At 30.0% G+C, this 27466-nt stretch overlaps 1 protein-coding gene across 1 annotated transcript in view; it reads left to right on the plus strand.

Moving 5' to 3' along the window:
• The window catches only part of LOC135952185 (discoidin domain-containing receptor 2-like), a 284912-nt gene that overhangs the window by 225344 nt on the left and 32102 nt on the right, over positions 1–27466 (plus strand). Inside the window, exons 7-10 of the mRNA XM_065502025.1 lie at positions 692–899; positions 12188–12325; positions 17174–17400; positions 22092–22236. Coding sequence (XP_065358097.1) covers positions 692–899; positions 12188–12325; positions 17174–17400; positions 22092–22236 — 718 coding nt within the window. The remainder of the gene's footprint in view (positions 1–691; positions 900–12187; positions 12326–17173; positions 17401–22091; positions 22237–27466) is intronic.

Here is a 27466-nt window from a genome sequence, read left to right on the forward strand (position 1 = left end):
CAACTTCAATCTGTCAAAAATAAAATGCACACGTTTATATGGAGAAGATTATTTCAACGACAGCACAGCTACACGGCCACACGACTACTCATGCCGATGTAGCCGAATTAGGCTAATTTCTATTTTTGTCAACTACAAAACAGAAATAGTGTTGCTAATATAATAAACAAATGTAAATCAAATTTGTGCTTAAAAAAATATATTTTTTTACTTAATTAAGAGAAGTTTCTGATAACCATATTGAAATAAATTAATTATTTATAAGAAAATTATCTAATTTAATTATCTAATTTAAAATCTAAACAAAATATAGTTTTTTGATTTATTATACTGTTTGGTTATACCAACAATATTTCGATATATTACAAACGGTATGCAAAATCAATATGCTCCTCATCTTTTTGGTTGCAAAAAATGTTGAATTACAAATATGCAATGAGTTTTTCATAATAATAATCGAAGACCAACAAATAATTTTGTTCAACAAAAATTTAATGGTCGCATATTTTAAAAATCAGAATAAATTTCGAAACTTAAAAAAACATTTAAAAATAGTAAACTTGCATTAAATTCAAAAATTCGTAGGAACTATGTATCTAGAGTACTTTTATCTCTCCCATATATTCTCTTACAAATATTTTCCTTTTTGCATTGCTTTCCTTAATTTGTCCTTTCATTTTCCATCTTTCAGGTGTTTGTTCATGCCAAAGTGTTCTTTAGCATTGGTGGCCGTCAGTATATTGGTGAGCCAGTACAATTTTCTTATATGCCTGATACGATATTGGATCACGCTCGCGACGTGACAATCAAATTACATCATCGTTTGGGTAAATATCTGCAATTGCATTTATATTTTGCGGCACGTTGGCTGATGTTAAGTGAGATTACATTTATATCAGGTAAGTGGTAAAATATTTGAGATTTTTTTTGGCTTTTTTCAGTTTCATTTCACTGCTTGAAGAATTTGTATGTTTGTGTTTCTTGAGAGTTTTTCTTTACAACGAAATAAAACAATTTGCAACAAATTTTTAAACACAAAGTGGTTGTTAGTTTTTCATGGGAAAAATACGTGGTAATAATGTTTAACAAATAGAAAATTCGTAATAAAATAATATTTGAAAAGAAAAATATAAATTTTAGAACTTCTTAATAATAAAATTGTATTACTTATTTTGTTAATTCAGGTTAATTAAACAAATACTTAAATACTTAGTAAATATTAAGTCTATTTTAATTAACTCTAATTCATTTCATATTTGTTTAACATTTTCTTAATACTCATTTGCCTCTTATTGCCTTTGTCCATATTACAAGGTCAAGCATCCTTTTATTATCTATCCACAAATCCAAAACATTATCATAATATTTTTTCAATCTCTAAATCCTTGAATATATTTTCCTCTGGATTTTTATTTATTTTTTTTTTGTAGGCAAACTTTTCATTTAACTAGTTTATCTACCACATTTTAAACAACATTTTTTTTTCTGTTGGCCAATCCATTGAACTTGCTAAAGATGGCATGAGCAAAAAAAAAAAGAAAATAAAAAATTAATTCTTCAAAATTCAATTAGTAAAGATTATGCATGCAAAAATGGCAGAGAATGCTGGAAAAAAAAGAAATAAATGAAAATGTACAGTATGGAAAAAATTGGTTGCAAAAAGTACGAATAAATGAATGAAATTAAATTGAAATTAATATTGATTTCCTTTTAATGGAATGGAATGAATTGTATGAAAATGCAGTTCTATATTTTTTGTTCTGAGTTTTTTTTTTATTTTTGAAATGGAAATAAAGATGATATTGATGAAACACTGGGAGAAATGAATAGTAAAGTGTATTTGTATTTGAAATGGCAGATTTAGAGGAATGACTAAATTTCAAAGATATTTATTGCTGTGTCACTGAAACTGGATAATAAGAAAATATGTATATAGAAAATCCTCATTTGTCCTAAGCCCACAAACCATCTGCAATTTTAGATGAGTGCTACATTTGTGATTAATCGTTTACGATCAATAAGGTCATGCCTCTTTGAATTTCCCATCTCTTAACTGAAAGGGCAACACTGATCCTGCCAACATGCATCTGTCAGTAGACGCCTTTCAAAATTATAACAAGCTGCGTAATTTAGTTTGTGTTCGCCATTTAGTTTGAGGACAAAATACAAAAAAGTGAATTTCGTGTGCTTATTAAGCTGACCCGAAACAATTTAAAAATTCCTGATATTGGTTTTTTCCGATCGGATATTGTAAGTTTGATAGATTGTGGAATCCATTGGCATTTCACATTGCTAAGTGGATTCAAGTTTGAATGATCAATTGGGTATTAGAAAGCTATCCGTGTCACAACTTCGCAGGAGTGATTGTTGTTATTCAACCACAATATGGACCAGGGTTTGGGCAGTTTCGTAACAGTAAGTCAAAATAGAGGGTTTCTCGCGGTGAATCGTTCATGAAATGGCCATTTTCAAGACATCGAGAAATATTTTTTTTTTGGAAAGGATGAAAAAATTTGGAGAAACGTTGGACAAATTGTATTGAGCTCAAAAGAGACTACGTTGAAAAATAAACAGATAATATTTACAGTGATTTAATAGCTATTTGTCGCAGTCCAAGAGTGGCTTAAAAAAGACCAATACATTTTCGCCACCAGCCAGAACTCAGTGTGGTTATAGCAGCCTTGTACAGATCCAATGACTTGCCAGAAGCCATCAACTGCACCCTGCGTTGATACCATCATGTCTTACGACAGACATGAGCTGCACCTTGGCTGTCTTTAGATTTCCAAAAAAAAAATTTTTACACCTTGTCATACTGTCAGCTTGGGTCCAGACATCTAGAAGCTTCACCTAATCTAATCTCATCTTGAGAGATTGAACTCCTGCATACTGCATTTTGGGATAATTATAATTGTATATCACCCATTGATCACAATCACTACTCAGTTGTCTCACTAAATGTTTTAGAGTTAATTTTTTGATCAGTTTCGAACGCTTATGTTTGACAACTGACGAATACAAATGCATTTTCTTCTTAAAGTAAATTTGATTGCCTCCGTGTTTGTATTCTGACAAAGATTACCCAACCAATCTGTTAATTGCCGACTTGGATAGATTGAGAACACAATTTTCGATACCGTGTTTTGCTTTTTGTCATGCTTTCTATGAACTGCACCTGGGACCAGACATCTAGGAGATTCACCTGGGGTCATCCCATCTTGCTAGACTGACCTCCATCATACTGCATTTGGGGATAGCTACATTTGTATATCTCCTATTGATCACCATCACAACCGAATTCTCACACTAAATGATTTATGTAAATGCAATATTATATCATGACGTGTGTTACTTTATTATGGCTTTATAGGTTGACATTGAACTATACGAGAATTTGCTTACCCAAATAGTCTGCTAATTGCCGACTTGAATGGATTGACGATCTTTTGATCTCTAAAGCCGATGAGTTTCAACATGGCGTGATTGAAACATATTTGCATATTTAGGTAATGGTTTGAAAAGCGGCGAATGCAATATTTTGCAAATGGCTTCGACACAGTGCTTTTCTTCTTTTCATGCTTTCTAGTGCGGCAATGTTCAATGAAAGAGACCATGAAGGCACTAATGGTCTCTATCAATGAACATTGCCGCACTAGAAAGCATGAAAAGAAGTGTTTGATTAAAATTCCCCAACCAGTTTGCTTATTGTCTCGGATGGATTCACTAACCTTTGATGTCCAAAGGATATCAGCTTCAACCAGCCTGGTCAAATCTTTTCAGCACCTCCGCTAATCAGCATTAAACCGTACCTGTGCTGACCTTAGTCTCATCCAGATAGCCATGGAAACTTAGCTAGATAAGCCTCCAGAAAACTCCATTTCTCTTTTTGAAAAGACAGTAGTGTTTCACGTGCATCTTTAACTAGGCTGCTCCGCATAAAAATTATATCATAAATAGTTCGATCTGAATCACACCCGTTAATGACCATCATTATAGATTTGTCTTTGTCATTACTAAATTATTAAAAGCTAACTTTGCAGATAGTCTTGATACGTTTCGATGAAGTGTTTTGATTTCTGTCATGCCTTCGTGTTTTGAGCTGTCTCAACGGCATCTACATTATACTTTCACAAGTCTTTGTGCAACTGGCAATTAAGCATCTTCTACTCCTTTTTCATTTCAGATCATTTTGGTGGCAATAGTCTTGTTTACATTTATTGAAATTTGCCCAATTTTCCTAATCTTAGATTCAATGGTTGGTATACAGGTTAGGTTTTATGGGCAGTCGCTCATTTGGGTCCATTCAAAACAGATCCCGTTGTGATACCCAAGAAGTAAACAACAGGCTACTAATATACGTTGTTTCTAATGTGAACCAACCACATTCTCTGATGAAGGAGTGGATGCATCTCAGATTCATCTTTGATAACTCATCTGAACACGAGAGGAAAATACGTTCCATCAAGTTTGCTAGAGCCTGTTAATTGCAATAGGTGGGACACATCCTCCTCCTCTTTATCATTTCGGAAGTTTCTACAGTAGTCATCAAAACGTATGCCCATTCTTGTAGCATGCGTTCCAATTATGCAGTGTCCTGTAATAGAAGAAACCATTAGCCTTATTAACTCACGACGGATCTCTATAGGTAGATTCGTCCTGTCGCGAAAGGCTGGTGTACAAACAAAACATAATTTCAATCGTAAGTCTTTAAAACATATAAATCCTAGTTGCAGTCTACTTTGAGTCTATAAACATCCAAATATTTGTTTCAGTCGTAAGACTTTCTACGCTGTAAACATCTTTAAATATCGAAATCATTATTGCCTCTATCTTTGTGTTTGAATAAGATTCTCCAATCAGTTTGATTATTGCCTCGGAATGATTCACTAACCTTTTATCTCCATAGATTATCAGCTTCAACCGGCCTTGACAACCCTCAGCAGCAACTCCACTAATCCGCAGTAAACTGTAGCTGTGCTGACTTTAGTCTCAATTAGACAGATGTGATAACGTAGCGAGATAGATGGGCCTCCAGCAAACTTCAAACTTCCATCATACCCGATAGAAGTACACAGAGAAAACAGATTCGTGATAGAAACCGAATTTGTTGCTAATCGAATGATTCTATCTTAGTGACCGAATTTTGCAGTTGTGGCTACAATATTTTGGAATGCTTAACTAAAGTTTGGTTGCCTCAACTGAAATTCTTCTTTATCAACTGACTTTCTGTTGTTAGAACTGAAAAATGCTATGTGTGCAACCGAATCATTCGATTAGCAACAAATTCGGTTGCTACAACGAATCTGTTTTCTCTGTGTAGTTCCATCTGAATCACTCCCATAAATTACCCTCATTATAGATTTGTCTTTGATATTAGTAAATGATTTAATGCTAACTTTGCAGATAATCTTGGCACGAAGAGGTCTGTGTCATCTTCTACATTTCTTCTACTATCACTTCAAATTATTTCAGTGTTCTTCTTCTTGTTTACATTAGTTGAAATGTACCCAATTTTAGATCTTTAATTGCCTATTGTAAACCATTTAATGTTTGTTGTAATCTAGTTTATATAAACAACATCATATTGGCTGTAATTATAGATCATAAAACATCAACATTTTTTATGCAATCTAAATCCTATAAATAGATTGCATTCGAAAGTTTTAAGTTATCCAAATCTGTGTTTTAGATGTAAGTCTTTCTACGTTGTAAACATCTTTCAATGACGAAATCTTTATTGCAGTAATGGACTTTTCAAACGTCTAAATCTTAGTTTTAATCGTGGATATTTAAATATCCAAATCTATATTGCAGTCGTGGATCTTTAAACATACAAATCTATGTTGCAATCGAGGATTTCCAAACACTCAAATCTCTGTTGCACTCGTGGGGTTTTCAAACATCCAAATATTTGTTGAAATCGTGATGTTTTTCTAAAACATCTAAAACTTAGTCTTAATCGTGGATCTTTTAACATCCATCCAGTTTTCAAACACCTAAATCATAAATTCAATCGTGGATCTTTAAACGTCCAACTCTGTGTTGCTATTTTGGATCTATAAATATCCAAATCTTTGTTGAAAGTGTGGATTATCAAATATCCAAAAACATGCAATTATTGATCTTCAAACATCCAAATCTATGTAGCAAGTTTGGATCTATAAACGTCCTAATGTCTGTTGCAATCGCGGATCTTTCAACATTCAAATCTGTGTTGCAATCGTGGAACTTTTAACATCCAAATCTATATTGCAATCATGGAACTGCCAAACGAAGCTTGCAATCGTGGATCTGAAAACATCCAAATGTAGGTTGCAATCGTGGATCTTAAAACATCTAAATCTATGTTGCAATTGTGGATCTTCAAACATTCAAATATTTGTTGCCATCGTGGATCTGTTAATATTCAAATCTAAGTTGTAATCGTGGATCTTTTAACGTCCAAATATACATATGTTTTAAACGTAGATCTTTTAATATCCAAATATATGTTGCAATCGTGGATCTTTTAACATCCAAATCTATGTTGCAATCGTGGAGCTTTTAACATCCAAATATATGTTGCAATCGTGGATCTTTACATATCGAAATCTATGTTGAAATCGTGGATCTTTAAACATCCAAATCTATGTTGCAATTGTGGATCTTTAAACATCCAAATCTATGTTGCAATTGAGGATCTTTAAACATCCAAATCTATGTTACAGTCATGGCTCTTTAAACATCCAAATCTATGTTACAATCGAGGATCTTTAAACATCCAAATATATATTGATCTTGATCTTTAAACATCCAAATCTATGTTGATCTTGATCTTTAAACATCCAAATCTATGTTGATCTTGATCTTTAAACATCAAAATCTATGTCGCAATCGTGGACCTTTAAAACATCAAAATCTATGTTGCAATCGTGGATCTTTAAAACATCATTCTGGGTCTTGGAAATTCTAAAATCTTAAAACGTTCTACACTTCTTGTTAATTTCTCTCACTGCTTTTATATTTGCTCATATTAAACTGCAATATTCCGTTCAATTTTTGTTTGCTTTTTCGTTTTTATATTATTTTCCCATTGAAATCAGTTACGAGTATGAACGCTCTTTTCTTTTTTTTTTTTGCTTGTGTACTGCAGCATGCATATTAACAATTACTAAACTCATTTTTACCATTTTAAGTGTAGCTAGTATTTGTTACTAGTTTTATTTTTTGTTGTTTTGTTAGTACGAGTATGAATGAATTTAGTTCATATCGTTGTAATCTAGAGCAGAGATTTTATAGATTTCAAATACACTTGCTGACATACTCGTGCATCATTTATTCATATTATTAGGATGTTAGAGTAAAACTGTATTATTACAAAGTAATATTGAAATGGAAATTCTATTGTTTTTAAGCATTTTCGAAATGCTGTTTTTATATGCGATATGCTAGCAAAATAGGGAGAGTCATTTGGATATGTTGAGGGAAATGTAGGAGATTTAAATGAATTTGGAAATTTTAACTGCGATTCAGGAGATTTTTTTTTATTTGTAGGATTTCGATTTTTCAAATGTTTTGATATAAGCAAAGCTAACGGGGACCATATTTTCAAAAGCGTTTTATATTATAAAAAGATCTGTTTACAATGACACTTTTTTTCAAAACAAATGTTTTATATAATAGAAAATAGGTTTTTAATATAGTCTTATTACTTTCTCAAAATTTATGCTCCCAAGTATGATGAATCTCATACTGCCAGACTTAACATAAACTAACTAGTACCTCCACCCTATAAAATTTAGCACACTTACTTGCATTCATTTATCCTCCATTTCCAATAAAAAAAGCAAAAATCTTTTTGATGATTTTTCTCCCTGTCATGAAATCAGCACAATTGCAGCAAACAGCAATATTATTCAACAACAACTACAACAGTAGCAGTAGCAAGTCGACAGCACAGCAATAGCACAACAATTCGGATTATTTGCAAAAAATAACGATTGAAAAAACTCAAAAGACTGCCATTAAGTAACTGAATGCTGAACAATATTAAAGCATTTAAAGAAAGTTCCCTTTGTTTCTAGCTACAGAAAAAATAAAAACGATTTATAACAAAAAAAACAACAGAATAATAGCTTAAAATTGATTTTAGATATTGAAAATATTATGAGCAATTGATTTTGAGTAGTAGTAAGCAGGTGGGGTAGCAGATTTCCTATTTAAGATTTTATAGAGCAGAATTAATTAAAAGTGCACATTTTTTAGTAGACGAGAAAAATAATTTTAATATAGAAAATGTCATAAGAGTAGTTGTAGAAGTAGTTTTATTTTAGCTGAACGTAAGTTTAATGAGTGCCTTGGGAATTTTAATGAAAAAGGGGAAAATATTAAGAGGATAAAATTAATCATTTAATAAGTGTAATGAAAAGTGAAGGCAAACCTGTTAAAAATGGTAAAGAAGAACAGATAATATCTGCCCGACCTGTTCAAAGGCATACGTCACATTATGGTCGAAATTGAGAGATTTGTGGGATTTCGGTTTCTTCGAAGCCTCTTTTTAACAATTGTATGTCCGAAGGTAATGATTACATTCCTTTATAAATTGTAGCTCTGCACCAGAGTGCCTTGGTCTGGAGACAAAAATTTAAATCATATGCACATGACCTTTAACCAGGCACCCAATTTGCTTAATATATCATGATGAATTTATATAATCTATTTTTAATTTTCCTTCTTAAGTAATATTTTTTTTAAATTAAAAACCATACTGTCCAAATTTACAAAATCTTTTTAACTAAATTGCAATAATTTCGTTTTCATTTAAGCCAAATAAACCTTGTGCAACTTTCTGTTAAATCCTGTTGCTAACAAAAAATTAAATATTTAAATATGCAGGTACTCTCAAGTACTCAGACTTTTGTTTAAATATCATTTGACAAAAAAATTCCATAAGGACATTTCTAGACAATAGAAAAATACCAAAAAAGAAAAAGTAAATCACAAAATTGTTGACTTATATGATAAAACAACAGCAAACCCTTCAAAAATAAATGCGTTTCTTACAGAAAAAATAAAATATTCCAAAATAAAGTAAAAAATAACAGCAAATGAGAAAATAACAAAAATTACAGTACATAAACAATCTTATATACACACATCTACATACACGTAAGTAAAAGTATTTCCTTGAAAGTATACAAATGCATACTGTATATTATCCTTTGAAATACTTTCAATTTACTACATACACAAACTCTCTAGTAACGCTTACTTTTGCATCCTCTACTTCTCCATTTGTTTAAGAAAATTCCAAGACAGTAGTGTAAATATATGCAAACTATATGTAAATAATCGTTAGTCTTAGACTAAACAAAAAAAGCAACTAGCTAGGGAAAATGTATGTGTAGACGCTGGCAAGGATTTTGCTGGAGTTGGTAACAAATAAATGCAAAATAACATAAAATCTGCATAACAATAAAAAACAAATGTTGACATTGAATATTAACAACTCAAAAAGAGAAATGAAAAATAATGTTATGCTTAAGTGTAAAGGAAGGAAAATAATGGTTTTCTGCTTTGGAATATTTAAAGTTAAAGACATTTTTTAGATAAGAATTTAAGAAACAATACAGCACCTGCTATTGTGACTTGATCAATATTAACACTGCATCGGTTCTGAATTTATATCGGCCTTTTTGAGTGGGAAAAGCGTAATCCATTTCATTCTTTAGCCAATGACTAGACTATGACTAGACTATGACTAGACTATGACTAGACTATGACTAGACTATGACTAGACTATGACTAGACTATGACTAGACTATGACTAGACTATGACTAGACTATGACTAGACTATGACTAGACTATGACTAGACTATGACTAGACTATGACTAGACTATGACTAGACTATGACTAGACTATGACTAGACTATGACTAGACTATGACTAGACTATGACTAGACTATGACTAGACTATGACTAGACTATGACTAGACTATGACTAGACTATGACTAGACTATGACTAGACTATGACTAGACTATGACTAGACTATGACTAGACTATGACTAGACTATGACTAGACTATGACTAGACTATGACTAGACTATGACTAGACTATGACTAGACTATGACTAGACTATGACTAGACTATGACTAGACTATGACTAGACTATGACTAGACTATGACTAGACTATGACTAGACTATGACTAGACTATGACTAGACTATGACTAGACTATGACTAGACTATGACTAGACTATGACTAGACTATGACTAGACTATGACTAGACTATGACTAGACTATGACTAGACTATGACTAGACTATGACTAGACTATGACTAGACTATGACTAGACTATGACTAGACTATGACTAGACTATGACTAGACTATGACTAGACTATGACTAGACTATGACTAGACTATGACTAGACTATGACTAGACTATGACTAGACTATGACTAGACTATGACTAGACTATGACTAGACTATGACTAGACTATGACTAGACTATGACTAGACTATGACTAGACTATGACTAGACTATGACTAGACTATGACTAGACTATGACTAGACTATGACTAGACTATGACTAGACTATGACTAGACTATGACTAGACTATGACTAGACTATGACTAGACTATGACTAGACTATGACTAGACTATGACTAGACTATGACTAGACTATGACTAGACTATGACTAGACTATGACTAGACTATGACTAGACTATGACTAGACTATGACTAGACTATGACTAGACTATGACTAGACTATGACTAGACTATGACTAGACTATGACTAGACTATGACTAGACTATGACTAGACTATGACTAGACTATGACTAGACTATGACTAGACTATGACTAGACTATGACTAGACTATGACTAGACTATGACTAGACTATGACTAGACTATGACTAGACTATGACTAGACTATGACTAGACTATGACTAGACTATGACTAGACTATGACTAGACTATGACTAGACTATGACTAGACTATGACTAGACTATGACTAGACTATGACTAGACTATGACTAGACTATGACTAGACTATGACTAGACTATGACTAGACTATGACTAGACTATGACTAGACTATGACTAGACTATGACTAGACTATGACTAGACTATGACTAGACTATGACTAGACTATGACTAGACTATGACTAGACTATGACTAGACTATGACTAGACTATGACTAGACTATGACTAGACTATGACTAGACTATGACTAGACTATGACTAGACTATGACTAGACTATGACTAGACTATGACTAGACTATGACTAGACTATGACTAGACTATGACTAGACTATGACTAGACTATGACTAGACTATGACTAGACTATGACTAGACTATGACTAGACTATGACTAGACTATGACTAGACTATGACTAGACTATGACTAGACTATGACTAGACTATGACTAGACTATGACTAGACTATGACTAGACTATGACTAGACTATGACTAGACTATGACTAGACTATGACTAGACTATGACTAGACTATGACTAGACTATGACTAGACTATGACTAGACTATGACTAGACTATGACTAGACTATGACTAGACTATGACTAGACTATGACTAGACTATGACTAGACTATGACTAGACTATGACTAGACTATGACTAGACTATGACTAGACTATGACTAGACTATGACTAGACTATGACTAGACTATGACTAGACTATGACTAGACTATGACTAGACTATGACTAGACTATGACTAGACTATGACTAGACTATGACTAGACTATGACTAGACTATGACTAGACTATGACTAGACTATGACTAGACTATGACTAGACTATGACTAGACTATGACTAGACTATGACTAGACTATGATTAGACTTTTTATACGATTCGAAATTTTTAGGAGATGATTTGTAAAGAAAAAAAATCACAAATTGATATATTCCCTCCTTTTCACATCTCATTTTTCCTAATAAGAGAAATATGTTTGAGAAACTTGAAGAACTGACAACACTACCTCCTTTTCACTTCGCATTGTTTAAATATGTGAAAATTTTAGGAAAATTCAAAGAACTAAATTTGTCTACCTCTTTTTTACTTCTCGTATTAGTAATTACTTAGCTACCAAGCAAAACCGGGATGTCAGCTAGTTTGTTATATATATAACTATATATTCACAAAATTTGTATTTATTTTATGTATTTGCAGCTCCTGTTATAGGCAACTTTACTGATGAAGAATTTATGGGTCCCAGCGGTTCTCAAGATAATTCTGAATATCCATTTCAAAGAGATGAAGTCGCAAGAGTGCCCTTCAGCAGAGATCGCAATAATTACATGCCCTCAGGTAAGAAAACAAACGAAATAAAATTATTTTGCAAATATCCTTTTAAAAGCTCTTAAGAATAATCTTAATAATTTCTTAAAAAAATAGTTATTTAAAATTTGGTTTAATTATAAATTATCTTTTAGAAACTCCCCCTTAAAACTATTCAACTATTTCACTTGTTTTCTTTAAAATCTAAATAAATCTTTACTCCCCATTTTTGTTGTACTTTAATTATCCTGTACCTTTTTTCTAGCAGTTGTGCGCTCTTCTTGTTTGGTCTTCTTTTGATTTTATAGTAATTTTCATAAAAGCAAGAAAAAAACCAAAAAAAAAAATATTTTTTAATAAATTTTCCATGAAAAATAAACCAGGACACCTAACCGCAGCAAACCGGAAAATATTACAAAAATATTTTTTCCACATTTTCACACCACATAAGCCAAACTTATATACGTAGTTTTGTACATATTTAAAACAAAAAGAGAGCACAGCCAAGAATAAAACAAAAAATTAAAAAAAAAAAAAGATGTACAAAACTCAACTACAGTCAGCAACAGAAAGTGCAAAATATACCAAATGGAAAACGTTAAAAAAATTAACAACATAAAAATGGGTTGTTACATGTATAAACATATTTGCACTCAAACTTATATATTATACATACATACATACATATATACTATATATTTATATAGGGTATACACTTTCCTTGATAAACATTACAAACATGTTCAAAATAAAATGTTGCAATTCTAACATTTAACCGAATGAACAAAAAAAAAAACAGTAGAAACAAACCAGCATGATAAAGCAATATGTATCCTGCAATAACATCATGTTGCATACAGACACTAACTCATACTTATACAGCAAAAAACAAACGGACATGGACTTCAACTACAACTGAAACTAGAACTACTGCTAAAAGGAATATTAAATATAAAAAAAATAAATGAATGAATGGTCAGAATATAGTTAAAACAAATATATACAGCAAGTGTAAAAAAATATGGTCGGCGTAATTATAGACCCATGTACGACTAACAAAAATTTCAGTAACAAGAGCAATTTTACTTATAACATTTGCCTATTTTCAACATTATTCAATCCATGAAAGGGATGAGCACTGAAATTAAAGGTTTAATGATTAAGTTTTAGCAAGTTATACGATTTAGTAAAGTTTCATAATGATCCAGATAATTTTCTTGACTATCAATCTTAGGTTTGTAAGTTCGGAAACCTCGAGTTTCCGCAGATCAGAGAACAAGGCTCCAAAGTTTGTGTTTGTTGAAAAAAAATACAGCTCCAATAAAACACTATATTGTTAAGGTCATCATATACTGAACATATACTGGTTGAATATGCAGTTTGTAAAATAAAAGTGAAACTTTAAATAAATGTGCGATTTCTCGGCGTTATAATAGTCATCATCAATACATTCGAAACTGTATTGCCTACAACTTTCTCATCTATCGCATTAGACTATCCTTTTAAGATAAGCCTGGATATATTTAAATGCGAATTACTTACTTATTTAGATGGCTATAATGGGATCGAATTCGAATGATTTTCTCGCCGGCGCATTCTCATCCATACGTATTCTAGCGCAACCATTGCACCTTGATGCGCTTAACTATGTTGATATCCTCGTTCAACTCATATAGCTCGTAGTTCATTCGATGGCGATACTCTCCGTCGACGCAGATAAGTCTAGATATTTTGCGGAGAATCCTTCTCCCAAACATCATCTGTTTGCGTAAAAAATTACGCTTCAGCTCCATATAGTAGCACAAGTAATATAAGCATTCTATAGAGTGTAATTTTTGTTTATCGAGAGAGGATCTTGTTTCTAAACTGCTTGATTAGCCCGAAATAGTATCTATTGGCAAGAATAGTTCTTCGTTTTATCAACAAGCTGATGTTATTTGTTTGGTTTATTGCGGTACCGAGATAGATATACTTGTTTAGTACCTCGAAATTATAATCACCAAAGTTCACATATTGACCCAGTCTTGTTGCTTCCTTGTTCGTTGATATCATTAACTTTGTTTTATCTTTATTTACTACCAGACCCATTTTTGCCGACTCCTTTTCGATACTAGATAATGTTACAGTTTCCTCTCGCAGAGTCCACCCTATGATATCAATATCATCGGCATGAACGAGTAGCATATACTTTTTGTTGTACATTGTGCCTCTTCTATTAACGCAGCACCACGCATGTTTTTTTCCAACAAAATGGTGAATGGATTAATTTTAACCGTTGCTCTTGTATCATTTAAGGTAATTCTGCATTAGCGTATTAGCTTTGCAGGTATACCAAACTCAGATATGTCTTTCAATACAATTGCTCGTATAAGGCTCACATAAAAAAACTTCGCCTTGATGCGTATCGTAGCTATCCGTTCGTCCACTTGAGTGAACCTGGTGACAAGATGTTTAATTCTCTTATTGACTACGAAAGTCAGTTAGCCAGTGCTCAGCGAATAGGTAAGACCTTATTTAGTTGAGTGTGGGGTTTTACTTCCTTCATCTCCTATCGCCGAATCAAGTGACCAGCTTGTTTTTATTAGGCTGGGAGGGAATTTTATTACCGCCAACTCTAATATATATTGTAATGAACCCTGGAAGCCGAGAGTTTTACTCCAGCAGAAGGTGGAAAGTTTCGAAATTCACTTCTTTGGATTCGACTGTTAACAAATGCAACCTATTGCCACCTATAAGAACCTCTTAGGTCCTGTGACTAATGCTAGACACACAGATATATAGAGATATATCTGTGGTCGAACTGTCGAGTCTGCTCAACGAGTTGGCACTTGAAAGGAGCATACACAGTTGATTTGCGATTACCAGTTGCAGGATATCTTAATTCCGCTGACGTTCAAGTAAGGCGATGCAAATCGATTGTAGTAAATCACGACAAAAAAAACTCTCTTGATCTACAGAATCTCGAAGGCGGAGTGATTTTTCAGGATGAGTTTTATATTAACGGATACTTAAGCAAAACAAATGTCCCTGTATGTTTTAATCATGAAGAGCAGATAGCCCTAGGACTTTCATTTGGGATTTCATAGCGGCTAAGCCTTCTTCTTTAGCAGATATTATCTTTGGTGTATGCGCCATACGCCAATCATTACTGGAATCAGTACGCATCTGTCGAACATTATTGACACATTCCATTTCATAGGCCTTTCTACACTATTTGTCTTCTTGGGTGCAAGGTTGACTTGAGTGCATATCCACATTCCTGTGTTTTTCAACATTCCTGTCTGATCCTTTCCTTTTTCGCTTAATGTGACCGACCTGCTACGCTTATAAGCTAATGACTTCATAATTGCCTCTTTTACAGAATTCATCATATTTCTCTTTCTCTCAGCAATATTTGCAACGTCGGGATTATTTTTGCGGTGTCTTGTGCCAATGCGAATGAGACGGTTTCTGCAAACGATGTCTTCGTTCCAATATTCATCGCGAATTTCCACATTGTTTCGCTGGCTTTCTTCACTCCACTACTTAATTCCATTCGAGCATAAGTTTCTTGTGACAACTGGAAATTGAACACATTAAAAGTTGTGCTACCATCAAAAGAATGGATCTCTGTTCGACTAGAGTTTTCTTTAATAATTCATACCAGTCCATCTTGCCATTTCATGATCATGCAGTTTTTTATTGAAACCATTTTCTAAATTGAACAGTTTTCTATAGACGTCTATGGCTTGAATATTTAGACAGCTCTCAAAGTCGGACACCTCTTTGTCAACGGAATCAATTCTGCGGTTTATAACCACACAAATTTCATGAAGTTTCTTGTCTGTAGCTTTCAACTTCTCTGAAATTTCGGTCCCACTAATAGCTTCTCATTTTTGACTCCAGAAGTTTCTTGTTGCTGTCTCTTGAAGTTTCATGAACATCAGCTAACAGTTGTTCTTTTTGGTTCCAAAATGTTTGGAACTTTGTTTCTTCTGGAAGTTTCTTGAAATTTCTCGTTGGAAAGTGTTTAATTACATTCTGCTTGCGATATACTAACAAACTCTGCAACTAGTTTCATGAATTATATGAAACTACTAGATTAAGTAGAAATTTCTTCTGACGACGGAAACTAGATTTCGAGAAATGGACCTGTTAATTGGCCTCCAAGGTCGTACGATTTGACACATCTCGATTATTGCCTGTGGGGCCATGTAAAGTCACTGGTTTATGCTGATAAACCAGCAACGATTGATATCCTGGAAGCCAACATTTTTCGTGGCCTAAAATTGGACGCAGAATGCTCTTTGTGTCCATATTCCCGAAATCATTTTCAAATGTTAATATCATGTATTGGTCTTTAGAATAAAAAAATTTTATGGAATAAAATTTCCTTTTTTGTGTTATTTTTTACAATATCAAGTTCTATTGGGCTTAAATAAATGCATTTATAACTAAAAGATTACGAAACTGAAACCACAAATCTGTACTCACTCGGCTTATGGTAGTTTTCATTTTTAATATTTTTCAAATTATATTTAGACACAGGGGCATCGCTATATACATATAAGGATTCGGGATACACTTAGTTATTCATAGTAAGGGGTATAAAGTTTTCCCAAGTCTCCTTCTTTAAAAAAAGCATGTAAACAGTTATTTAAACATATTTAACTTCCACAACTTCCATTTCACAATCCTTCCCCATTATATCTGTTATCATTCATTTTTTAAATACATCCTTAATATTCGTGTTTATTATTATCTTTATTTTGTTTTTAAAATCTAATACATATTTTTCACTTTGTTTTTTTCTTATTGTATGTTTTTGCAATATCAGTTTTCCTGCTGTTGTCTTGCATAGATTTTCATTTGTTTCTCTTCCGTTTTTTTTTCTTGCAGTAATTTCACCAAAACCCATCGACCAGGAACCGGATTCAAGTTTTGTTGGCGTTTTAATCACTGTCCTTACAACAATTATTTTACTTTTGGTTGCCATAATACTGGCGATAATTGCCCGTAATAAACGTGGACATGGTGGTAATGTTTTGGATGCCTTCCAACATAATTTTAATCCTGACACATTGGGTGGCGCTGACAACAAACGTTTAAACTGTAATGGTATGAAGGTAAGTGTGTTATGAAAGTAATTATTTAAAATAACAATTAAAAAAATATTGAAATAGGGGGAAGATATTTAATGAATAAAGTGGAATGAATGAAGAGTAGAAGATAATTAAAAGGACAATGTTTTGTATAATGATAATACATAATTAGAATAAAATAATACTTAGCTAATAATAAATATAGGTACAATATTATAACTTTTCTCCATAGAATTTTCTTATAATAAAGACCACCAAACATATACGGTTAATCGATTAAAATTATTTAGATTATTAATAATGAGTTTAAAATATTTGATTAATCGATTAATATTATTCGAATAATAGATTAAGATTTTACATTTTTCCAAAAACTATTCTTATAATAATGTCTAAAAAAATTAAATGTTTAAATAACCAGTTCAAAATTTGCAATTAATCGATTAAAATTATTCGAACAATCGTATTAAATTCTGAATACACATTCTTTTGAAAATTTCTAGTAAAAAATGTTCAGAATAATCGATTATACAAATTAAAAAAACTAAATCTTTTAAAAATCATAAAAAAATCTGATTATTTATTCGAATAATAGATTAATTTTGTGTATTAAATTTTATTCGAATAATCGATGTAAAATTTTTCAACTTCATAATAAAAAGAAACAACAGAAACAAACGTATATTTATTGCAAAATTTAAATACACGATTAAAAACATTTGATTATTCGAATTCGAAAAATGTTAAAAAATATTTTTGACCAATCGATTAAAAAAAAAATTTCATAAGTTAAGGGTTAAAGTTATTCAAATATTCGAATAAAATTTTGCATAACAATTTTTTTCATAGAATTTTCTTTAATAAAAATAAAACAAATTTTAAATTTATTTAAAATCGGTTAATAAAATTCGATTATTCGAATAAAATGCTTCGATTAATCGTTTATAATTATTCTAATAATCGATTAAAATTGTACATACAGCTTTATCCATAGATATTTTAAAATAAATAGAAGTTACATTCCAAATCATTTAAATACCATTGCAAAATATTCGATTAATCGGTTAAATTATTCGAATAATCGAAAGTTTTCAATTTCAAAATAAAAAGAAATAACACTAATTTAAATAAGCTATTCAAAATATTAAATTAATCGATTAAAAACATTCGCTTAATCGAAAAATATTAAACGAATATCGAATAAAATTTTGCATTAAATTTTTTTTCATAGAATTTTCTTCTAATAAAAATAAAACAATTCAGTTAATAAAGTTAGTTTAATCGTTTAAAATGATTCGATTAATCGTTAAAATTATTAGGATAATCGATTAAAATTTTCCATACAGCTATTTTCATTGGCATTTTAAAATAAACACTAGATATATTCTCAATCTCTTAAATACCATTGAAAAGTATTCGATTAATCGGTTAAAAATATTCGAGTAATCGAAATAAATTTTTCAAATTCATAATAAAAAAATAAATAAATTTACTTTTTTACGAATTTAAATAAGCGATTAAAAATATTAGATTAATCGATTGAAAACATTCGCTTAATCGTTTAATATTATTCAAATATTTATTTGGCACATTACTTTAATCTATGGAGTTTTATTTTAAAAATAAAGACAAAACATAAATCTCCTAAAAATCAATAAACGAATTTTCGATTAATCGATTAAAATTATCCGAATAATCCAGAACTTTTTTTTAGCAAAATACAAAACAATTTTTTTTTAAATTTAAACAATCGATCCATTTAAAAAAAAATATTTAAAAATTATTGATTATAACTACCGATTAAAATTATTTGAATATTCGATTAAAATTTTGCGTACAACATTTCTTCATAGAATTTTCTACAATAAAAATAAAATAATATTTTAAATTTATTTATAATCAGTTAATAAAATACGATTATTCGATTAAAATGATTCGATTAATGGATAACAATTATTCGAATAATCGATTAAAATTTTGCATTCTTATACTTGGACTTTTTAAAGTAAATTGAAGATACATCCTAAATCGCTTAAATACCTATGAAAAATATTCGATTAATCGGTTAAAATTATTCGAATAATCGATAGAAAATTTTCAAATTCACAACAAAATAAAATAGCATAAATGCATTTCTTACAAGTTTTAATAACCGATAAAAATTATTACATTAATCGATTAAAATCATTCGCTTAATCGTTTAATATTATTCGAATAATATAATAAATTTTGCACATAACTTTAATCTATGGAGTTTTATTTATAATAAAGACAAAAACATAAATCTCCTAAAAATTTGTAAACAAACTTTCGATTAATCGATTAAAATTATTCGAATAATCGAATAATTATTAGATAATCAATCAAAAATATTTTATAAAATTATACTTAGCTAATAATAAATATAGGTACAATATTATAACTTTTCTCCATAGAATTTTCTTATAATAAAGACCACCAAACATATACTACGGTTATTCGATTAAAATTATTTACATAATCGTTTAAAATTTTATTGTAAAATTGTTTTCATAGACTTTTCTCTTGATAAAGGCAAACTAAATTAATAATGAGTTTAAAATATTTGATTAATTGATTAATATTATTCGAATAATCGATTAGGATTTTACATTTTTCCAAAAACTATTCTTGTCTAAAAAATGTCTAAAAAAATTTAATTTTTAAATAACCAATTCAAAATTTGCAATTAAACGATTAAAATTATTCGAATAATCGTTTTAAATTCTGAATACACATTCTTTTGAAAATTTCTAGTAAAAAATGTTCTGAATAATCGATTATAAAAATTAAAAAAACTAAATCTTTTAAAAATCATAAAAAATTCTGATTATTTATTCGAATAATCGATTAATTTTGTGTATTAAATTTTATTCGAATAATCGATGTAAAATTTTTCAACTTCATAATAAAAAGAAACAACAGAAACAAACGTATATTTTTGTAAAATTTAAATACACGATTAAAAAATTTGATTAAACGATTAATATTATTCGAATTCGAAAAATGTTAAAAAATATTTTTGACCAATCGATTAAAATAAAAAAAATTCATAAGTTAAGGGTTAAAGTTATTCAAATATTCGATTAAAATTTTGCATAACAATTTTTTTCATTGAATTTTCTTTAATAAAAATAAAACAAATTTTAAATTTATTTAAAATCGGTTAATAAAATTCGATTATTCGAATAAAATGCTTCGACTAATCGTTTATAATTATTCTAATAATCGATTAAAATTGTGCATACTGCTTTATCCATAGATATTTTAAAATAAATAGAAGATATATTCCAAATCATTTAAATACCATTGCAAAATATATGATTAATCGGTTAAAATTATTCGAATAACCGAAAGTTTTCAAATTCAAAATAAAAAGAAATAACACAAATTTAAATAAACTATTCAAAATATTTAATTAATCGATTAAAAACATTCGCTTAATCGAAAAATATTAAACGAATATCGAATAAAATTTTACATAAAATTTTTTTTCATAGAATTTTCTTCTAATAAAAATAAAACAATTCAGTTAATAAAGTTAGTTTAATCGTTTAAAATGATTCGATTAATCGTTAAAAATTATAATAATCGATTACAATTTTGCATACAGCTATACCCATAAGCATTTTAAAATAAATACTATATATACTCCCAATCTCTTAAATACCATTGAAAAGTATTCGATTAATCGGTTAAAATTATTCGAGTAATCGAAATAAATTTCTCAAATTCATAATAAAAAATTTTATAAATTTACTTTTTTACGAATTTAAATAAGCGATTAAAAATATTAGATTAATCGATTGAAAACTTTTGCTTAATCTTTTAATATTAATCGAATAATCGAATAAAATTTGGCACATTACTTTAATCTATGGAGTTTTATTTTAAAAATAAAGACAAAACATAAATCTCCTAAAATTCAGAAAACAAATTTTCGATTAATCGATTAAAATTAACCGAATAATCCAAAACTTTTTTTTTAGAAAAATACAAAACAATTTTTTTTTGAATTTAAATAATCGAGCAATTCAAGAAAATAAACTTTAATCGAATTCCTCTAAAAATTATTGATTATAAAAAACTGATTAAAATTATTCGAATATTCGATTAAGATTTTACCTACGACTTTTTTTGTTAAAATTTTGTTGTAATAAGAACAAAACAAGTTTTAAATTTATTTATAATCAGTTAATAAATTTCGATTAATCGTTTAGAATTATTCGAATAATCGATTAAAATTTTGCATACAGTAATCCTTTTGAAATAAATACATAAATAATTTAAATACCAATGGAAAATATTAATCGGTTAAAATTATTCGAATAATCGGTAGGAGGTTTTCAAATTCACACAAAATTAAATAACAGAAAGGCATTTTTAGCAAATTTAAATAAGCGATTAAATTACATTAATCGATTGAAAACATTCGCTTAATCGTTTAATATTATTCGAATAATCGAATAAAATTTTGCACATAACCTTAATCTATGAAGTTTTTTAACATAAATACAAAAACATAAGTCTCCTTAAAATCAGTAAACGAACTTTCGATTAATCGATTAAAATTATTCGAATAATCCAAAACATTTTTTTAAAAAAAATGCAAAACTATTTTTTGTTAAATTTAAATAATTTATAAAATTAAATTTTAATCGAATTCCTCTAAATCTTTTAAAATCTCCAATTTTCAGGCAGTCACCATGGAACCAGATAGCGAGTCCATAGACAAATCCAGTTTATATCATGAACCCTTTAATGTCAACATGTACACCAGTGCAGCCAGTGCGTGCTCCATAAATGATCTGCAACGACAACATGTATCGCCAGATTACACAGGTAAATTTATTAACTTACAAAAAAACCATACTAACAATTATGCACACACACGCAACTGAAAACAAAAATTTACAATTAAAAAACTTTTATGAAAAATTAATTAACAAGAAGAACAAACAAGTGAAAAAAAACCCAAACAACATAAATTTCTCTTATTCCCCAGGAGTTTTGTAACATAATTTCATAATGACATGATACAACTCGTATGTCAATGTAGCAATTTAATTGCGCGACATGTCATGATAAAACAATAAAAACAGCAAACATTTTTGAAAAAAAAAACAGAAAAAGTTTAACAATGTCATGTCACAGTTTAATAGAAAAATGTACAACCAGTCATAGTTTTCGTTACTGGAAACAATTTTTTTGCCTTGCAGTTTTTTTTTTCGGATATAGGGAAAATGAAAGAATTTATGCTTAATTCGTACATGTTGCAGGGAATGAAATAAAAGTAAGAACAAATGAACGAATGTGTAGAAAAAAGTCAATTTAAATTGGACATGCACAATTCGTAATGAATTCTAATGTTTTAGCAAGTTTTTTTTTGGTGTGTGTGTGTGGAATTTTATTGGGGAAAATTGAGAGAAAACTATTAAGCCCTTTAGGAGTTTTATTTGAGAATGCAGCATGTATTCTATATGTAATTTAAACTTGTATAATATAATGCTGTTGACGATTTGTATAGTTTGTAAAAAAGGGTATTTCAGTAAAAATTGTATTTATGTATGTTAGAAACGTTAAATCGATCAATAAATGACTGATATGATAAAAATGAGCAAAAACCCACAACCGTTGGTGAGATACAGCCACATCTCTTTGAAAAAGTCATAGAAAATTTCATGAAAAGAGTAATGGCCTGTCATTAGAGCAGTAGGGCCCGTTATTCCTCACTTAATCGACTTATATCTTCTTTATAATCCAATAAAACAACCCTGACTATCTCAAAAAATACACGTTTTTAAAAAAATCGACTTTAGGTACAAATATGGGTGATCACAGTGATTTTCGAAGTTGGTCTATGACTTAAAAATGCTATATTTACAATAGGTGTATCTTTTGAACGCGCTATTTTTTTAATAAGTTATACGTATGTTATTTTGAAGGGTACATATCTAGCCTTTACTCTCACTTAGTTATTGAACATTATATTATAAACAACAAGGTTTTTTTTTCTTCGAAAATGTCGAATGTTGTGCCAACAAAGCGCCATATACTTATTCTATATGAAAAAAAGTGCTGAAGTACCTCCGATTGCTCACCAAATCTTATAGTGAATGTGTTCCACCAGTTTCAATGGACGGGAGATGGTTTGTTCATTTCAGAAGTGTTGATTTTGACACGGAAGACATAGATCTCCCAGGCCAGGTGATCCTGCAAAATCTTTGGGAACTACTCGCTACTACTTAAAATATTTGCGAGCAGCAGGTTTCATTCAAAAGCAGGAAAATTGGGTATCATACGTATTGAAGCCGAGAGACCTTAACTCTTTGCTGTTTAGTGGTCACTTTTCTAACCACTTTTTCTAAAGCATTTGGAATTTTGCTAAATAATTATTTTTTTTTATGTCGTTGTTTATGTTTTTTTTGCAATACTTTGCCACCAGGAAGCTGGTTAGCAGTGTTGCCAGGAGCTGGCGAAAAAAGAAGCTATATTGGCTTCAAAAAAAGGCCAGAAAAAGCTAAACCTCTTTAGAAAAAAAGCCAAAAAAAAGCTAAAATATTATAAATTAAGAATTTTGGTTTATATTTATTTTTAAATAAAAAATTAGAAAATATGTTCATAAAATTCATCTGCTTTACTTAAAGGAAGTACTAAAAAGTTAAATACTAGATTAACCATGTCAGAAAATGGACATTGTTGGTTCTATATTTGTCCATTTGTAGTTTAATATATTCTGCCCCTGAGCCTTAAGCTTCGTAATTTTATTAGCACTTTAATTTTTTACTATGACATAATATATTTTTTTTGGTTTTACTACTTTATTATCAACGGGAAAAAAATTGATTTTGCGTAGAGTTTTCATATGGTAATCTTTGTCGCAATTGCTCAATTAGTTTAATTTGTCGTATTATTTTTGTCATAATCTTCACTAATTAAAACGTTCTTTATTTTATCACTCATTCATCAAACTAGTATGAAAAATGTGTCAAAAACATTAAAAAATTTTCAATTGGCGACGATAATGGATCAAATGATTCATTTACTTTTTGTACTTTGTGCAATACTGGTTTTAAAAAAAGATGGTACGTCAAATTATAATCAGTGTATTAATTACTTAAAAGTTTGGCTTTTTAGAATTGCTGGTTTGACGAAATTAAAACAAAATGGGTTTTAACTCGAAGCATAGATATTACAAGCCTTCAAGTGTTTGTGGGGCTCTTGTCCATTATATAATGATGAATATAATGTGTAATAACAATTTTGTCTTGAAATAGAATTTGCTAGACATTTAAGCTTTCAGATATAAAATACTCTATTTCATTTTGAACCACTTGATATTGGCAATTGTTATTTGTTCTTTTAATACTGCACAAATCTTGAGTATGTTGAAAAGCTAAATGAAAATCAGTAATGAATTAAAATGAAAATGGTTCACAAATATAAATTTAGCCTTTTTATTTACTCTTTAGTCTCGAAATTTTTAGCCTTTTTTAATTTAAAAAAAGGCTATTTTGAAATTAAGAAAAGGCTAGAAAAAAGCCACGAAGCTAAAACCAAAATTTCGAGGCTAAAGAGTATAAACTGGCAACACTGCTGGTTAGATTAATATATTGAAAATATTCAATACGAATTGAAGATGAGAGACCTTAACTCTTTGCTGTTTAGTGGTCACTTTTCTAACCACTTTTTCTAAAGCATTTGGAATTTTGCTAAACAATTATTTTTTTTATGTCGTTGTTTATGTTTTTTTTGCAATACTTTGCCACCAGGAAGCTGGTTAGAGTAATATATTGAAAATATTCAATAAAACATCTCAGAGTCTTTACTGTTCATCAAATTCTGCGTTTGTGCTGTTTTTCTATAGCGAACGAGTGCTTTGAGTGGATGTTTTACATGTATTTTTTTTTGTAACAATAATAAAACACATGTTAAATTTCCACTCAAAGTACTCGTTTGCTATAGAAAAACAGCACATTAATGTTTGTTTGGTTGACTTGTGATAGGTTTTATATAAGGTGTTTTTATATATCGATGGCTTAATATAAAAAGGCCCTAACTCGTGTTTTTTTATGTCGTGATTTTTTTGGCTAATTATTATATATGATCGGACCATTTATCGAAATAAAGGAAAATCTGGACTTACAAAAAAAACACGAGTTAGGGCCTTTTTATATTAAGCCATCGATATAATTTTATGTTATTTTGAACTTGATATAGAAGTTATTTTGTTAGAAGGTATTCCTTAGGTTGGTCAATGTGTCTGTATTCTTGAATCCGACGAAGAGGATAATTATGAGGAGCCAACCGATCTTATGGTGCTCAGTGGCATGATTCGAATGATTGGGTACCTCTATCAAATTTTTCTAATACTTCTGTTAGAGACTTACCTACCCAAATTGCTGTGATTGAACAAAAATGGGGAACAACTTATCTATTGGAAGAGCCGGATGATTACACAGGAGGTGTGGTATAAAAAATAATATAATAGAGTTGAAGAATATCTCACCTACTCAGCTAATTCGTTTATTTTGCTTTCAAAGAAATTAATTCGCCACGAAAATGTTTATCATATTTATTTCTAACCGCCATGGTAGTTAATAAACTAACCACCCCTAACCACCTGTAGCAGTATTTTTATTTTTTTATTATTTTTCATTTCTCTATTTGGTGGGAGAAAAGGCGTGCTATCTATTACGAGCTAAAATATGACCAGACCATTACAGGGAACCTGTACCAAATTCAAAGGATCTCGCATCAACGAGATCATTGGCCGAAACACGCCCAGAATAAACGGCCAGACATGAAACCGTTATATTCCATCATGACAACGCTCGGCCACATGCTACAATACCTCTTATAATGTAATTAGAATGAAGCGGTTGGGAAGTTTTGCCTCACCCGCTTTATAGTCCGTCTGTCTACTATTTGTTTCGATCGATGCTGAAAGCTCTCTCCGCAGAAAACACTATTTACTAAACAGTTTCAATTCAAATATATATCACACATTGAACTGATATCAATTATTTCGTAATTGAATCAAGAATTCTTGTGCTCAAAAACAAATTGAAAACAGTTCAATATGTGATAAATATTTGAATTGAAATATAGATTTTTCTGTGTCTGGGACACGCTTCACTTTGGAACAGAGTATCCGATATTGGCTTGATACAATATTGACCTTTAAAGATGTGCAGTTCTTTTGACTCGGAATCCATATGTTACCTGAAAGATGGGAAAATGTTGTAGCTAACAATGGCTAATACTTTGAATAAATTTGTGTTTTGTATATAAAAAAACAATTTTTGTTATAAACTACGAGTTATTACAGATTAAGCTTATTTGATCTAGAATCGCAGTATTTCCAAAGTATTTACGATTTAAAATATTTGAAATTTTTATATTAATGATCACAAATTTTGCATATTTTCCTTAAAATTGGGTTCCCTAAACCCTAATGACTTGTTCTTTGAAATCCACTTATGCCCAGTTTTTGACTTGTTATTTAAATACGTATTTAGTTAATTTTAACTTAAAATTAAGTTGTATTTAAATACAGTTTGAGTTTTTCAGTGCTACATAATTTGTCTTATTTAAATAATAAGATTAATTGATACATTTTGCCCAATAAGAAATAAAAGTTTATTAAACAATAAAATTATTGGTAGGAAAATGCACAAAAGAAGCTCCAATTGCCCCGCATCGGAATTGTAGTTTTTGCAAGACGCTTTTTTTAGCAAGACGCTGTTGTTTGTTTTTTTTTTACTACAATAGAGTGGAAAAAAACCCAACAACAAAAGTCAGCTGTCAAAAACATATGGTAGTTTATGAAACTTAAATAGAATTTAAATGACCAACGTCGGCCATTTAAGTATCATTTAAAAAAGCACTGAGAAACTCATTTTCGCATTTAAATAGAACTTAAATATAATTCATATTTAAATACGAAGTCAAAAACTGGCTCTTAGACTTACTAAAAAATTTTCGATCATAAAAAATACTTTTAAATAAACTAAGGATCTTCAAAATGTTGATTTTATAGACAAAAAGTCAAATTAATTTCACAATTATG

Source organism: Calliphora vicina, chromosome 2, assembly GCF_958450345.1.
Source record: "Calliphora vicina chromosome 2, idCalVici1.1, whole genome shotgun sequence".
NCBI classification, from domain to species: domain Eukaryota; kingdom Metazoa; phylum Arthropoda; class Insecta; order Diptera; family Calliphoridae; genus Calliphora; species Calliphora vicina.